The sequence below is a fragment of the Bidens hawaiensis genome, unplaced genomic scaffold (genome assembly GCF_021521415.1).
Source record: "Bidens hawaiensis isolate Kalapana, Puna unplaced genomic scaffold, B.hawaiensis_p1.1 tig00011729_1, whole genome shotgun sequence".
NCBI lineage: Eukaryota > Viridiplantae > Streptophyta > Magnoliopsida > Asterales > Asteraceae > Bidens > Bidens hawaiensis.
In genome coordinates this window covers 796,947-815,559 of record NW_027491927.1, presented here as the reverse complement: position 1 = coordinate 815,559, position 18,613 = coordinate 796,947, and the positions used below count along the sequence as shown (strand labels likewise).

The 18,613-nt window shown below is 36.7% G+C and overlaps 1 protein-coding gene across 1 annotated transcript; it reads right to left on the bottom strand.

Moving 5' to 3' along the window:
• Window positions 1-311: 311 nt before the first annotated feature.
• On the bottom strand, window positions 312-2,113 carry LOC143538819 (uncharacterized). Its single transcript, XM_077032282.1, has 4 exons — window positions 1,297-2,113; window positions 919-1,061; window positions 712-815; window positions 312-612 (listed from the first exon to the last, which is right to left on the bottom strand). Exons 1-4 carry the CDS (start codon window positions 2,111-2,113, stop codon window positions 312-314), a joined length of 1,365 nt encoding a protein of 454 aa, XP_076888397.1.
• Window positions 2,114-18,613: the final 16,500 nt, after the last annotated feature.

The window sequence follows — 18,613 nt, the reverse complement described above, 5'->3', positions numbered from 1 at the left end:
CTTTTATTAATGTGATTAATAATTATGAAACCAATTTATTAAACCGGGTTAAACCGTTGGCTGATCACCACTGGAACCCGACAGGATCGTCATTGTTGATGATCTTGCTCGGCTGATCAGCCACCAAGTTGTGCTTTCCAATTTTGTATCGAATTTCTAAGTCAAATTCTTCAAGTAAAAGCACCCATCGAATTAATCTTGGCTTTGCATACTTTTTGTCATGAGATACCTCAATGCAGCGTGGTCGTAGAATACAATTACTTTTGTGCCGAGTAGATATTTCCTAAAGTTTTCCAAATCAAAGACAATAGCTAAAAGCTCCTTTTCAAATTGGGTTGAGCTGGATCTAAGACTTTAGAAGAGTGGTAAATCACGTATGTCACTTTGTCTTTTCTTTGACCTAGTACTGCTCCCACTACATAGTTACTGGAATCACATATAATCTCGAATGGGAAGTCCCAATCAGGAGGTTGGATTACAGGTGATGTCACCAACATCTCCTTCAATGCATCGAAGGTCTCTCTACAGTCTTCAAGGAAGACGAACTCTACATCTTTTTGTAAGAGTTCGCACAAAGGTTTGCTGATTTTAGAAAAGTCTTTGATGAATCTCCTATAAAAACATGTGTGTCCAAGAAAAGAGCATACTTCCCATACACTTTTAAGGTAAGGTAAAGTTTTGATAATATCAATTCTTGCCTTATATACCTACCCTTTTTGTGAAACAATATGTCCAGGAATGAGACCTTGATCTACCATAAAATGACATTTTTCGTAATTTAACACAAGATTGGTCTCAATGCATCTTTCCAAAATCTTTTTAATTTTATATAAGCATTCATCAAAGATTTTCCATAAATAGTAAAGTCGTCCATAAAAAATTCAATAATTCTTCAACATAATCCGAGGAAATACTTACCATGCATCTCTTAAAGGCAGCCGGGGCATTACAAAGACCGAATGGCATTCGTCGGTATGCAAACGTACCAAAAGGGCACGTAAACGTTGTCTTTTCTTGGTCTTCGGGTGCAACAGGTACTTGGTGGAAACCAGAGTATCCGTCTAAGCAACAATAATGATTTTTACATGCTTAACTCTGAAAAATTTGATCGATGAAAGGCAAAGTGAAGTGATCTTTTCGAATGGAGGCATTTAGCCTTCTTTAGTCAATACACATTCTCCACCCATTTTGCACACGAGTGGGAACTAGTTCGCCTTGCTCATTCTTTGTAACAGTGATACCAGTCTTTTTGGGTAAAACTTGAACATTTGCTATCAGAGATTGGGTAAATCATACATGCATTGAGTAGTTTTAGAATCTCTTTCTTAACAACTTCCAGCATGGGAGGATTCAGTCTTCTTTGTGCTACACGTGTGGGCTTGTAGTCATCTTCCATGAGGATCTTGTGCATACAAAGGGATGGACTCAAACCTTTTATGCCAACTATGGCCCACCAGATTGCTTCTTTGTATTGCTTGAGCATGTTGACCAATTCATCCTTTTGGTTCGTGGACAGTTTGTTGGATATGATTACTGGCAATGTATCAATATCTCCAAGATAAACATACTTAAGATGATTAGGAGGAGTCTTTAACTCTAGATCTAGAGCTTGCACAATGGACGGTAGGAGCTTTTGTTGAGTAACTTGTAATTGCAGCTTGGTTGTTTCATACCTGAATTGTGTATCCATAAGGGATACCAGCTCTATCAGCTCATCTTCAAGTTTGATCTTTTTTGCGAGTTCTTTTGTTGATGCTTCATCAAGGCTTTTGTTAAAGATTAATGCTAGAGTGTCATGGTTAGAGAACTCAAAGTAATCATCAGTTAAAAAATCGATTACATCTAACCAGTTCACAGATGAAACATCACTTGGATACCGCATAGCATCATAAATATTGAAATTTATGATCTCACCATCAAATTCCATGGAGAGGGTGCCACTATAAACATCAATCCTTGTTTTAGCAGTCTTTAGAAATGGCCTTTCTAACAAAATGTAACTTGAGTCAGAAGTGTCACCATCTTCCATGTCTAGCACATAGAAATCAGCAAGAAATACCAGTGCATTCACTTGTACTAACACGTCCTCTAATACACCTTTTGGGTGGACCATGGATTTGTCAGCCAATTGAATGACTACCCCTGTCTTTTCGACGGTCCTACGTTGAGAGTTTTGAAAATGGAATATGGTAAGACGTTGATGGAGACTCTGAGATCAAGCATAGCTCTTGGTAAGCTTAGATTTCCCATTTTACAAGTAATATGAAAACACCAGGATCCTTGCACTTTGGTGGGAGTCTCTTTTGTAAGACGGCTGAGGACATTCTCGTTGACCTTGACGGTTTCATTCTCTTTAAGCTTTTTCATTGAATTGCAAATTTATTTTAAGAACTTAGCGTATCAAGGGACTTGCTTAATGGCATCAAGGAGGGGAATATTTACTTCCACCTTTCGAAACGTCTCCATGATCTCGTGCTCTTCTCTTTCTTTCTTCGTGCCTAAAAATCTTGAGGGGAATGGAGAGGGACCTTGAACTTAGGTATTACTTCACTTGACTTGTCAGTATCCTTTTTTCTTCGGTCTTCTTTTCAAAATCGACTTCTTGTTCTTCTTCTTACAATTCTGGACTGTCGTACTTCCTTCCACTTCTCAGTGTGGTGGCACAAGCATTGTGCTTGGGGTTTGCTTCTGTTTGTGCGGGTAGTTTTCCTTGAGATTTGAGTCTACTCACTGAACTAGCTAACTAAGCCATTTGTTTCTCCAGATTCTTGATGTTGGCCTTTGTTTCTTGTTGGAATGTTTAAGTACTGGCAGCCAAATTCTTCACAATGTCTGCTAAAGAAATTCCAGAGCTGCTTGGTTGTTGTGTTTGTGGTTGTTGACGTTGTTGGAAATTTTGTTTATAACAACACGTATTTTTTTTTAATTTATAGTTAAACTCGTTACCCGAATTTTGCTTGATCCACAATTTTCATAATTATAATCAAGATTGATTATAGTCAAATAATTTATATGATAAAAACAACCTAAACCGACTTGTAGTTAAGGGATAGAATCAATTCGTTATAACTTGATAATATTAAAACGAACCATCCTATAATCGTTCCTTAAATTGCTATATAAACATGGTTATAATCCAATTAAACACAGATACACCTTCTATGTAACCCGGCGACTCTAAACCCCAACCTCAATTGCATTATATTCTTCTGTTATTACATGTATTGATCCCATAATCGTCGTCGCTTGTTGTTCGTCATTCACCATTAATTCTTCATTGTTTCTGGTAACTAAAACATGTAATACAGTCGCCCTAACCTGTAGAACGTAAGCCCTAATCTTAATTAAACCAAATCAAACGGATTGAACGAGTGTGCAAATTAGGATTTATAGTTTGGGGGTTTCCGTTCGTTTATGTTTATATTAATCTATTTCTGTTTACTAATCAATTGCCATGTTAGAACAGATGGTTGTGTATGTCTGTTGGGACCTGGTGGACGCGTGTCCGAACCCGGCCACCTGGTATTTTAGTTTCATTTTTATTAGTCTTCTTGATAATTAATGCAATTAATTTTAATAAAGGATGATTAACAATTTTCAATAATAAACAATATTCTATGAAAATCGACATCATTAAGTTACGTCATTTGCCAAGTTTTCGTTAAAAGATTTTGTTACGTGTATATATATATATATTTATATATATACATATATTTATAAGTATTATAAGTATATTTTAATAATTGTAGACCTTATTCTTTTTATTTAAAACTCGACACTTTAATTCACGTTTCTCGTTGTTGTACGTCTTTGTAATTTATATTTATATTATATATATATATATATATATACTAGTACAGAACCCGCGTGATGCCGCGGTGACGCTAATTTACAACGCGATACTCGTAATCTGTTGGTTTATCAACCCTCTCGAAATATATTGTATATACTTTTGTTAATATCCTATTTGTAACATTGGTGTGGTTGATCAATGTCATAAGCGTTGCATAACTCAATTAAGTAAAAAAACATAAACATGAATAAGAAAATACATAAGTCATAAACATTGCTTCAATGTAATAAACCAACACACGAATAAGAAAACATAAGTTATAAATGTTACAATTTAAAAATAATAATAATAATAATAATGAAAAAAATAAAAAGAAATTGCTTCAACACCCACCTGCAAATTCCACCTGCAAATTGAAATAAGAGTTGAAGCAATTAATAGGCTCCCGTAGATCAAAGAAATTGCTTCAAAACCCACTTACAAATTCCATCTCTTTATTATCACTTTATAATCTAAAAACACCCCAATCTCACATCAATTTCACTTTAATTCATAAATCCAGATCCAATTCGAGTCCGTTTCATCTAGAAAATACCGTCAACGATTTCTCCGTCTTCCGGCTGCTCATCGTATTGTTCTTCGCCGTGTTCCGGCTACTCCTGTCACCTCCATCATCCTTCACTGGAACACCTATTCCGTCACTATCTCGTCACGCTGTTGTTATCCGAAGACTAGTCAGATCGAAGGCAACCACCTCACCTCCGCCGCTATTCTCAGTCACGACGGAAGTGTATAGGCTCAGTCCAACAATTTCCCTCAGGTATATATATATATATATCCACTTTATTTTGATTATAATTGAGCTTCAGATCTGATCACAGTTCATAGTAATCAATTTACAAGTAAAATTTTTATTAATTAATTCGATTATTTCATAGTTTTACACTTCGATTAAGTTTTGGATCTGATTCATAGTTCAGATTCATCGATGAACTAATTTTTTTATTGTTAATATTATTTAATTGAATCAATTGATTTGCTTAAGCCTGTTTGTTGTTCAATCAAATGTGTTTGTTAGTTGATTAAGCTTCGGATTCGATAGATAGGTTAATATTAATATCTGAATGTTCTGTTCTGTTCTGGTTTAGATTCATTTGATCTGATTGTTTATCTAATTTAGTTTGATTGCTGTATAGTGTTAACTTTGATTCATCTGTTTGTTGTTGATTAAGCGGTTTGGATGAAGTGGTGAAGATTAAAATGAAAGATGAATTGTCTGGAATTAAAACTTAGGAACCCTAATTATAATTGAGGAAGATGAAGTGTTAAAAGTGATAAAATATAGTTTATGTTGTATAGTTATACCAAACACTAACTTAGTTCAAGTGGTAGCTTTGGTGGGTTGTTAAACTGGAGGTCTGGTGTTCGAATCCCAGCATTTACATGGTTTTGGATGATTATTGTTAAACTGAATTAAAGGCTTAGGGGTAAAAACATAATTTCAACATTTTTAACAGGTCTTGGTCAACTGAAGGCAGGAGCCAGAAAAACCCCCGGAGAAACATAGGTGTGCAACATGCACAAATTCATTTTCAATGGTTATTTCATCTCCCGACGATATAACCCAGGGAGGCAAATTGGAACTTAGTCTAGTTTAAAGGTGATTTTGTAAATAATAAAGTGATGTTTCTTATAAATGATAATCAATAATATTAATCTTTGCAATAATAATTATTATAGAAACCCATTGATCAATTAATAAACATTCCAATCTCAAACCATAACTCAAATCATATCGAAACTTTAAGTCATTATACGTGTTGACTCATTACTAATTAATTTATAATTAATTTAATATTATATTATTTAATTAGGAATCCTTGATGGTATATCCTGAAGGATTCATCTCTTTCTCATAATCACTTATTTCTTTCATCCGTCACATGAGTAATCACTCTCCTATTTTACTTGTTTTCAAATGTTTTGGGGACACTTGCTTACCATTTATCAAATTATTTACCTTATTATTTCTCAAACGAAAACTGTGAACTTTGTGTTGTGTATCAATTGAATGACTGTCTGTTACTTGCCATTTGCTTACTTGCTTACTTGAATCGCATTCGGAGAGGTCCAACATAATCTCATTATAGTATGATCATACGATCTTCGTAGTGGCCGGAGCCCGATCGCATTGACAATGGTTTCACCGACACTCATTACTTGCTTAACGATTTCATTGTTTATACCCACAGATAACAGTTTTGCTTATTTTTTATTCATCCATTTATATCATTATATATTACAATTTTTTTGTGTCAAAATTGGTGATCTACTCACTCAACATGTGTTGTTGACAAATATATATTTTGTACGCATTTGCAGGTGATAGATTGGATTGCTTATCGAACTGAAGCTCACGTATAGATGGTTTTAGGATAATAAACATATACAAGAATAGTTGGTTTTGTATTTGTATTTTTTTTATTTTTGTTGTATTTAAATGTTGTTTTATAATAAATAAATTAATTAGATATTGTCGTTTTATAATTTCATGATAGTACCTTAAGAGCTGTGGGCAATCAGCTCACGCTCTGGCATTTTCGTTGTAGGTTGGGGTGTGACATTGTTGGTTTGTAAAGGGTTGACATGGTTGATATTGAGGTGGTCTTTGTTGGTAGCCAAAGTTGGTGGGTTGTCCCCAATATAGATTTCCTCGTGGTTGATCGTATTTCCTTGTGTTTTGTCCAAGATATCCGCCAACTACACTTGCTTGTTCGACATTTTCTTGCAGCATTGAACACATATCAGTGGGGTGTCCTTTTTATAAGCATATTCCACATGCCCGTTGTGGTGCTTTAGCTGCTTTATCCTTCGTAAGCATCAGGACTGCTTTTGTTAACTCAGCCAATTGAGTTTCAATGTGAGGAGTACTTACTCCTTTCACTGCACGTGGTACATCTGGATACCATTCTTCTTCATGTGTTGAATGTTTTGTGTCATCCGCAGCCGATTGGATTATGGGGTTTTGTCGAGTAGGTTTCCTCCACTTGAGGCACTTAGCAATCGTCTCTCTATGGGTGCCATTCCTTGATATATGTATTGAAGTAGTTGATGCTCCAAGACTCCATGTTGAGGACATTTGCTACATATCTCCTTGAACCTTTCTCAGTAAGACCATCCGTAGTCGCACCGTTTTCGCGGCGTTTTGAGCTATAACGCCGGGGGCACACCCCCCCCCCCCCCGACATTTTGGGTTTTCTTTTTTTTCGGCGTTTTATATATAACGCGGGTGAAGACACGAGAATTAAGAATCTGGTGGTTTTCAAGGTGGGTTTCATAATCAAGTCAAGATCCGGTGGTTTTCATGGTGGCCGGTGATTTCATGGTGGCCGGAATGATTGTGGCCGATGAAGCCAGTAAACATAAAAACTGAACTCATGTTACCTGATTGATTGAGAAGATGGTGGTGAATCAAACTGAGATCGATCGACAATGGAATGGAGGTGAAAACGTACGGCTGTTATGGTAGCGGCGGTCGGTGTTCTTGTTGTTTTGATAGAATGAATATGATAGATTTAGGGTTTAGGTTAATAGAAGAAAGAAAGAAAAGAAATACAGTAGTAGTACGGACGGAGTGTATGTATGAATGTAGTACTTGTATTTGTTAGTATTATGTAATATATCACATATTTAGGGAAATATCAAGTGGCCGGAATAATGGATCCAGTGGGTTTCGTGGTGGCCGGAATAATTGGATCCAGTGGTGGGTGCAAAAAAGTGTAAACGTTATTGGGCGCCACGTGGCGCATAACGCCTGGGGGTGGGGCATTATGACTACACCCAGTTTTTGTAAAAAACCATAACTCTGACCGGGCGCCACGTGACGCATAACGCCAGATGGTGGAGCTTTATGACTACTCATGGTCTAAGCATGTAGAGGCTCTCTTTTTGCTAGTTTGATTCCTGTGATTTCTCTATAAAGAGTGGACGCTTTTGCTTCAGGGAAGTATGTGTCAAGGAAAGTTCTTGCAAGTCCATTCCAGGTTGTAACCGACCCTGGAACCAATGTTTCACTGAATCTTGAAAAGCAAAGGGGAATGCCCTAAGTTTGATTTGATTTTCTAGACGTCATTTAGATTCATTCAGGTGCACACGACGTGGAACTCTTTGAGGAAATTGTGAGGATCTTCAATCTTTAGGCTTCGCAAAGATGGCAATAAATGTATAAGGCCTGATTTCAGCTCGAAATTTGGCATAACGGGATAATTGATACAAAGAGGTTGTTGGGGAACATCGCGGTTCGCCCATTCTCGAAAGGTTTGCTCGATTGGGTTTGCTATTTTCATTGGGTCCAAATCTTAGGTCGAAGTCGAGTTTGTGACGTGGGACTTGAAGATGATTCATAGTCATTTGACAAGGAAATGTTTTCCCAAATGTCAACGACCGGTGGTGATTGAGTAGAGGTTGAAGGATTTGCTAACTTCTTTCGAAGTTTTCCCTGTTTCCTTAATCTCTTCGGGTTTTTTCTATTTCTAGATCGATATCGAGTGGTTTACCAGTTCATAAAGATCTTGGCATAAAAGTGAAATTTTGGATGCAGTCCTCGGCAACGGCGCCAATTTGTTGTGTGTCGTCAGCTCTAGAAAATAAACTTATAAATGTTAACTTACTATGTTACACACTATTAGGGATAGTATGAGTGGAAGTAAGGTTCGTGTCCACAGCGAATGCGACTTAGCAAATTTATAACCACAAACTATTTAGAAATAGTATTCGTAATAGGGGTTTGTGCAAATTATAAATTATATAATCATAAAACTAACTAGTGGTAGTACCAATTATTAGCATATAGCTAAAAGATAAAATAGCTAACTTAGAAAGAGACAATTATTAAAGATAGTTCCGATACAAGGGGAATTTCATACTTCTAAAAGCGAGTTACGATGATCAATAATTATGGTGCAATGATTTTTATCATTAAAATATCTGTATCATTACTAAACGTCACGCCATTCGGACGTTCCCTCCATCTATGCCTAACTAAGCGCAGTTCGTTAGTTAGAGCCAACTCGCTACCTAAGCTCACGATGTTCGGATCTTAACGTGCGGGTTGCATGTGATGAAAGTATTAATTATCATTTAGTGTTCACGTCGTTAGGAATACTAAATCACATTGTACAATTTCTATAACAAAATTGAATTCATAGACAAACGCAAAATCGTCATTTGTTCCTTAATTATCAAGATTAAAATCATATTTCATATTTAAACTTTGAAGAACGTCATTAGCATATAAATAAATTGATCAGCTTCATTAACAAACTAATTTAAATCCGAACGGAGTTTCGGATTTAAAGTTCAAGATATTATACCAAGGAAACCTTTCAATAATAAAATCAAATAACTATTTCACATTAGAATTATAATACAAAATAGAGCCCTTAATGTCAAAACTAATAGATTATTATCCAAACATAGCTGTTAACATAACCAAATTAAACTTACAAAGTAAAGACATAGTACTCATGGGGTGTTCGGGAAAAACTTCGGAACTCTCGGAAAGTGATTTAAACCTCCTCGAGACTCTTGGAACCTCCTTAGCACTCCTTTAGAGTTTATTTAGCTAATTAGAGAGAAGAAATGTAATAAATGGGATGATTTTGGTTGAAACTCGGGCTAGTATTTGTAGCTAAAAATCTGAAACACTTATGGTCGTAATGTTTTCAACAGTATCCTTATGACCTAATAAAAGTAAATTTTTCTCAGACCTTATCTCCAACTCCAAATTTTAGGATCTTGTTTCCTACCGACAGTCTTTATGGGTCGTAAGGTGACTTTTTGACCCATGAGTGTTATTTTTAAATGTTTTGATATTATCTATTCCGGATTTTTTGGATCTTGGTTGCACCGACGATGACTTTTGTGATACAATAATGACCGACGGTTCTTTATGGGTCATAAGGGTTTTTACAACCCATAAGTGTCAAGTCTAATCCTTCTAGATTTTGACTCTCGTGACAGCTCATTAGTGTTTTGTCTAGAAATCTTTATGGTCATAAGGTTCAATTGAACTGTTGTCTTCAAATCTTTACAGCCCGTAAGATTTTCTAGTGTCTTGTTAGTCTTTTATCTTCAAGTCTTGTCTTTGCTTTTTATCTTCATCTCTTCTGGTTTCGTTCTTTCTTTTGGTTTTTCACCAATTTTTATTCGGACCAAGTTGCTTCATTCCTATTTCGGACCTTGTTACTTCATTTCCGGTTTTGTTAAGTTTATGAATTGTGTCCGTTTGGTTGTTATTTCTTGTTTATTTGGACCAATTCATCATTTGAACCTACAAATCCATGTTACAAATAATTTAGTATCAAACTTAATGGATTTGTTATGAAAAGTGTATAAAATCGGGGATAAATGATATAAATAATGTGTATAATTTTGCACACATCGATGTTCAACGTATATGTATGTCCAACGTATATGTATGTTCAGCATATATGTATGTTCAACGTGTACGTATATGTTCAGCTTATATGTATGGTTCAGCGTATAAGTATATTAAGAACGTATAAGTCACTTATGCGTATAACTTACACACGGCGTATAATTTATACGACGTACAACTTATACGGACGTATAAGTTATATGGAGAAACTTATACGTGGATTGACTTATACGAGGGATGACTTATGCGTTGGGTTGACTTATACACCCAATGACATATACGGGCCTAAGTGATTTTTCAAATAAACGAAAGATGAACGGCGTATACGTATGTTAACAATAGATATGACTTATATGATATATAAGCTTTGAATATGAAAATAATTAGTTATGAAAGGTAAAATTTAAAACGAGACCCTGCTAGGTCAGCTCGACCCTAGCCAGGGGCTCTGCCCCTTGGAACCTACTAGGGGCGGCCGCCCCTAGACCCCGCTGCCATGGGCACTGCCTCCTTACGCCCATTAGTTAGGTTTTACATAAACATAGAAGTATGATCTAGTTATGGCTAGTAAATTAATACTTGTAATTCTAATACACTTAGCCACGCCCCGTTAAGGAAAGGAGTTACTATTAACTCTGAAAGGAATTGGACCCAGGTGAGCTTCTAGCCCCATTTCTTGTTATGTTTTCGGGGTTGTGTGCATACTCGATGTGATTAGTTAATACACTTTCCTTAAGTGGTAAGTGTATGATATGTGAATGTTTTACGATTGATGTATAAATGATATATGTATGTGTTATGAATGATTTAGGAAATGTTAAGGGTATGTATTAAATTACATAAATATAAAAGTAATGACATGAATGTATGATGGTATGATTGCATGGGAAGAAGGGCACTGGACCCTTAGAATATCCGAGGATGGAGGGCACCGGACCCTAATAATATCTGAGGATGGAGGGCGTCGAACCTTAATAATATCCGAGGATGGAGGGCACTGGACCCTAACAATATCCGAGGTACGTAGGGAGAAATTCTCTTTATAATGTAAGAATAGTTATGGATGTACTGTGTATGTTAAAGAAGGAAAGTATGAGAGAATGAAAGTATGTATATATAGAAGAATGATAAATACTTTAAGTACGTAATACGTACCTTCGGCCGCATATATATGAATGTATAGTATGTTACCTAATTAACTAAAACTCACTCAGCGTAGCTGACTTTTAGTATGCACGCAGGTAAATAGGTTAAAGGAGCTAGCATGAGAATGACACATGGCATGGACTGAATGGCTGGCATCCAAAGATGGAAGGAAATGATGTTTAATTGAATGTTTTATGTTGAAACAATTGTGTTGTTTTAAGACAAGTATTCTATGGTTTGTAAGAAATGGTTAACTTTTATTATTCCACGAAAAGTTTTAATTAACTCTAACATTCAAAATTGTGTTTATGAGTAAATCCAGCGCTAAAGTAGGGCACCGGGAACGGGGCCTTACATTTCCGTCATAGGTTGGGTATGACAGTCGCAAGTTGCATTTTGGTGTTGACCATGGGAGCGCAAAACAGACTTAACTTATTATCTGGTATAGAGTTTGTATCGTTACATAGAAAGACATATAACGTATTACTCCCTTCGTCCCGGTCAAAGTGTCTTAGTTTGAAAAACACAAAGTTTAAGGTAGAATAAATTATTGTTTTTTTTCTTACCAAATGACAATAATGCCCTTGGAAATTGGGTCCATAAATATTGTTTAATAAATGTTAGTTGTGTGTGTTTAAGGGTAAACTTGGAAATTGGCTAATAATTTTTGAAAGTGAACATATGTAATGGGGAAAATAAAAAAAAGGAAATGTGAACACTTTTAATGGGACGGATGGAGTATATAATTTGGTTCACCCAAGGAAGGCCTTGCTAACTCGATAGATTATAACGTTAATAAACTTGTATGTATCTTTTCCTTTGTGAATAACACCTATCAATATAAGCTTTTAGTTAGTAGTTAGTAATCCCAATATCTATGGAGTTAGCAAAAAAAAAAAAATCGACGTCTGTTGGCCATAACTGAAGCACAATAGTTGTTTAATATTCTTTTGTAGTGAATATTAGGTCATCAAATTAATAACGTAAAAGTAATCCTTAATTTTTAATTTTCTTAAGATTAAAAGAATAAATGCCAAAATATTATGACCAAGATCAATGATGTACATAAAAATATACATCTTTTCGGCATCAAATAATCTCTAAAAACTGCAATTTCTATCAAATAACATATCATAAAAGGCTACTTATCATAATAAAATGTAATTTCAGGTGAAACCAAGCCCCAAACGAAGAAACAAGCAAAAAGACAAAGAAAAACATAAGAAAACACAAGAAAAACAAAGAAACACGCCCCCATACCTCAAGAAACACGCCCCCGTGCTTCTGAACACCAGAAAAGACAAAAATCTACAAGAAAAGACAAAATCTGGAAACAAAAGCACGGGGCCGTGCCTCTCAACCACGGAGCCGTGGATATCTGCCAGAAAAGACAAAATGAATTTAGCACATGTCACTATAAATACGGGGCCGTGCCCAAGTAAGCACGGGGTCGTGCTTCTTGCCTATAAATAGTTGCTCATGTTGCACTCATTTGGTGTGCCTTGAAAAGAGTTTTATCTGGTTTTCTCTTATAAAAACACACACTAACACTCACATAGAAGACTTAGTGAAGAGTTTGAAGGCTTGGAGGTCATCACCATCAACCATTATCATCATCCATCATCATCACCATTAAGAAGGAAGATTCATCTACATTTGGTTAGATTGTTCCAAGTTTAATCATGTATTTGTTCTCATCATTCATCTTATTGTTTATCATCATGCTCATTATGAGCTAAACTCCTTTTACCATCTAAAATCTATGAAGAAGCTTTGTTTTACTTGATAATTATACAAAACATGTGGTGTAGTCTAGTAAAGTACATGGTTATATTACAATTATCTTTTGATGAGAAATGTTTCACCATCTTAAATCACTAATTCAAAGTTGGTGGTTGGCAATTCTATTGGCAATCATTCATGATCGATTAATGTTCTTGAAAGATAGAAATACTTTGATTCATTATCGAAAAATGGATCCTTATATTGTACTTAGAAATGATGAGATATAAGTTATGATGTATTTCTAAGTCTTGGTAATCCGAAAATGGCTTTGCTTAGGATACCATGCTAGTTTAAGAAATCATATGTTAACAGAATGTGTAATTATAACCTATATAAATCAACCAAGGGGAGGTTGTGTGAGTTAACTACAACCACCCGAAGTTGTTAGAATTGGTATTTGAGAAATTGAAGTAAATCATAATCTTTCTACTTTACGAAACTACTTGTCAACTTAAATTGACATCATTGAGGTGGCGTGACATTAGGAAAGGTTTGACTTTAAAATGCGCATGTTACCTCCTTAGTGCCAAAGATGCTCACTTAAGGCTTAAGGAGCTATCTATCATATAGTGTTACGGCAAGTTTAACCACATGTTTAAATACTAATTATCAATGCTAAAATGGAGTGGATTCTTGATCTTAGATGGTAACCTTCACATAATTGAATTACTCGTTTATAATCTCTTGTCTCGGTCACCTATATATTATATATAAGTTTTTATATTTTATAAAAATTTCAAAAAAATTAACCCCAAAATGATTAAAACCTCCGATTAAATCAAAACGAAGATTTACTATTAGAAACATTTGTGTCCACGGATCGATACTTGGTTCTTACCAATACTATTCTACATATACGATAGCTACACTTGCCTATTTTGTGTGTGTTTAATGTTTGTAGAAATCACTTTTATTAATTTAAAACACGATCTTGTGCAAAAGCAAATCATCCATCCTTTATATTTTATACCACACGCACGCATCCTTACCTTACTTTAACTTAATTAATTTAGACCTTAGTTTAGTATAGCTTAGCCTAACTCATAGTTAAATTTAGACTAACTATAGCTAACTTATACTTTAGTGTTTAATTTTGATTTAGTCCCATGTATGTCCTCTACTTCTGAGCCTGAGCTTGTTTCTCCAATTTTTCTGAACCGGAACGACTCTTTCGTCGACGAGCACGTAAATGGACCAAAGAAACCGGTGAAGCAATCAAAGACGAATCAGTAGATGCCACCACATCAGGAGAAAATCATACCGAAAAAATGATGGCGGCCAGAACAATGAGCCGTACATGAGCCAGTATGCCAAGCCAACTCTCGAAAACTACGACAATGGAGTGGCTCCACCCGAAATTACCGAAAATTTTGAAATAAAATCAAGCACCATTCACATGGTGGAAAATTCAGTTCAATTTCATGGTCTTCTCAACGAAGACCCTCTTTCTCACATATATCGATTCTTACGAATCTGCGGAACTTTTAAAATCCAAAACTGTTCAAACGATCAAATCAGGCTCAAACTCTTTCCTTTATCTCTAAGGGGCCAAGCCCTAGAATGGATAGAATCTATTTCTCTGGTTCCATCACCACTTGGGACCAGATGGTTGAACAGTTTCTCCTCAAATATTTTCCGCCTGATAAAACTGCCAAATACCGAGCCAGCATTACTGGATTTCGGACCGATGATGATGAATCGTTGCATGCAGCATGGGAGGGATACAAAAGTCTTCTAAGATGATGCCCACATCATGGACTGAGCGTATGGTTACAAGTACAAAATTTCTTTGACGCACAATCCAGTAAAAACAAACAGGCCATCGACCAAATCGCTGGTGGAGACCTGGGATCCAAATCACCTAACCAAGCATTTAAAGTCCTGGAGAAGCCCGCAAAGAAGAGTTTCGCTTACAACCCACCAAGATCTACACCTACCCATAAAAGAATACACCATGTTGATTCTAACACTCTTGTCACAGCACAGCTTGAAGCTCTTTCTAAAAAATTCGAACAACTTCAAGCCGAGCTATCAAAAACCAGACTCACCTGTGACACTTGTGGAGGAAATCCTATAAGACGAATGACTGTAAACAAGCCAATATGTCCATGGAAGAAGTCGATTTCATCGCTCGACAGAACAACGCTTTCAGCAACAACTACAATCCAGGATGGAGAAACCACCCGAATTTCAGCTAGAAAGACGGAGGCAACACTCAACCCTTACCCGGATTCGAAAAAAGACCGATAAATCAACCCTTCCAACCTAAACCTCAATTCCAAGATCAATGTTCTAGTAGCCATCAAAACCCAAGCTACTCGAAGATCGAAGAAATGTTAATCCAACTGATGACCAAAACAAATGAAGCAGAAAAGAAGGCCGACTCAAGAGCTGTTGATATCAGCAGAGTATTATTAAAACATGAAGCTGACCTCAAAAGTCAACAAGCATCATTACAGAATCTATAAACCCAAATCGGACAAATTGCCCGACAATCATCCGAAAGGCCACCTGCCACTCTTCCAAGCAACACAATCACCAACCCAAATGCGACAGCTAACGCTGTTACACTCAGGACCGGTATGACCACTGTTGTCTCACCAACTTCAGAATCAGTTATGTAGAAGAAGTCTCCTGATGAAACACAGGAAAGACTGGCCCCAACAAGCACCATACAGCCCAAGGAGCCAGTCCGAACTTATGTTCCACCTATTCCATACCCTTGAAGACTGAAGCAGGAACGATTGGAAGCTCAATACGGGAAGTTTTTAGAACTCTTCAAACAACTCCATATCAACATACCTTTTGTCGAAGCCATCGCTCAGATGCCAAAATATGCCATGTTTCTCAAAGAAATGCTGAAAAACAAAAGGAAGCTGGAGGAGCTCTCGCGTGTCACCCTAAGTGAAGAATGTTCAACAATCATCCAAAGCAAGCTTCCAACAAAAATAACTGATCCAGGGATCTTTACTATCCCTTGTCTTATATAAAATTTTTCTGTTAGCAATGCCCTAGCTGATCTAGGAGCTAGTATTAATTTAATGCCTTATGCGGTTTTTGCAAACTAGGGATAGGAGAACCAAAGCCCACTCGCATGAGCATTCAATTAGCTGACCGATCTGTTAAATATCCTCGGGACATTGTTGAAAACAAGTTTTTTTCCCGGTAGATTTTGTAATTCTAGACATGGAGGAAGACAAAAGTGTACCTCTGATTTTAGGAAGACTCTTTTTAGCCACCGCAAAGGCTATTATTGATGTTTGCACCGGCAAGCTCTCTCTCAGGGTCAATGACGAGGCTCACTTTTGACATAGGAAAATCTATGCAATATCCGCAACAGCACGATGACACATTATACTGTGTTGACATCAAAGATTCCATCGTAAGTTGCTATATGCCAGATTCCTCCATCAATACACCGCTAGAAACACAAGTCTTAGACAAAACACTCAACATACCCGTGTTTGAGAACGAAAATATCAATGATGATCAGGAAGCATCATAAGTAATATATGAGATCACCGAATGTAATGAAAAATCAAAACCATCAATCGAATAACCACCAGCCTTAGAGTTAAAAGAACTACCAAAACATCTCGAATATGCCTTCCTAGAAAAAGATTCTCAACTCCCAGTAATTATTTCATCTCACCTTTCTAAAGAAGAGAAAGACGAACTTCTTAAGGTTCTCAAAAACCATAAGAAGGCTATCGCATGGAAGATCATGGATATCAAGGGCATAAGTCCTTTTTGTACTCACAAAATCCACATGGAAGAAGAATACAAACCCGTGTTCCAACATCAAAGACGTCTCAATCCCAACATGCAAGATGTGGTGAAGAAGGAAGTAATCAAACTACTTGATGCCGGATTAATCTACCCAATCTCATATTCACCTTGGGTAAGTCCCGTTCAAGTAGTACCCAAGAAAGGAGGAATGACAGTTGTAATGAACGAGAAGGATGAGCTGATACCAATGAGAATCATCACAGGCTGGCAAGTTTGCATTGATTACCGGAAGCTTAATAACGCCACAAGAAAAGATCATTTTCCACTTCCTTTCATCGATCAAATGCTTGAGCGATTATCAGGAAAAATGTTCTACTGTTTTCTGATGGATTTTCCGGATATTTCCAAATTCCCATTGCTCCTGAAGATCAGGAGAAAACCACCTTTACATGTCCGTATGGAACCTTCGCCTACCGAAGAATGCCATTTGGATTATGTAATGCTCCATCCACCTTCCAACGTTGCATGGTGGCCATCTTTCATGAAATGATCGAACATTCTATGGAAGTTTTCATGGACGACTTCTCAGTCTTTGAAGACTCCTTCGATCACTGTCAGAAAAACCTAGACAAAATGTTGGTTAGGTGTGAAGAAGTAAATTAGTACTCAACTGGGAAAAATACCACTTTATGGTTAAGGAAGGCATTGTTCTAGGTCACAAGATATCTCAAGCAGGAATAGAAGTTGATAGGGCCAAAATAGAAACCATATCCAAACTTCCACCGCCAACTTCTATCAAAGCCATTAGAAGTTTTCTAGGTCACGCAGGTTTCTACCGCCGCTTCATAAAAGACTTTTCAAAAATCGCTAGACCTATGACCAAACTTATGGAGAAAGATACACCATTCATCTTCTCTGAAGAATGTGTTGAATCATTCAACACATTAAAAGACAAACTTGTCAACGCACCGATCATGACTACACAAGATTGGACCCTTCCATTCGAAATCATGTGCGATGCAAGTGACTTTGCAGTTGGAGACGTAATCGGACAACGCAAAGAAAAACACTTTCACCCAATTTACTATGCCAGTAAAACTCTGAACGATGCACAAGAAAATTACACCACAACAGAAAAAGAGTTACTAGCAGTAGTTTTTGCCTTTGAAAAGTTTAGATCCTACCTAGTTCTTTCAAAAACCATAGTTTACATCGAACATACCGCAATACGTTACATCTTCAACAAACAAGATACCAAACCCAGACTTATCCGATGGATTTTACTACTCCAAGAATTCGACATTGAATTTAAAGACAAAAAAGGAGCAGAGAATGTCGCCGTAGACCACCTTTCACGCTTAGAATGCCCAGCTCCTGAAGAACTTCACAAAGAAATTATCAACGATAATTTCCCACATGAAATTCTCATGCACATTCAAGCCGTCATAGAAGAGAGAGACGAAAGTCCATGGTATGCCGACTTCGCAAACAACCTAGCTTGTAGAATCCTAAGAAAAGGACTTACTCATCAACAGCGGAAGAAATTCTTCTCTGACCTTAAGTTTTACTTCTGGGAAGATCCATACTGGTTTAGGATAGGCGCTGATCAAGTTATTCGTAGGTGCATAGCAGGCAAGGAAACCTTAGATATTTTCAAACACTGCCACGAATGACCTACGGGTGGGCACCACGGTACCGCCACTACGGTCAGAAATGCAGGA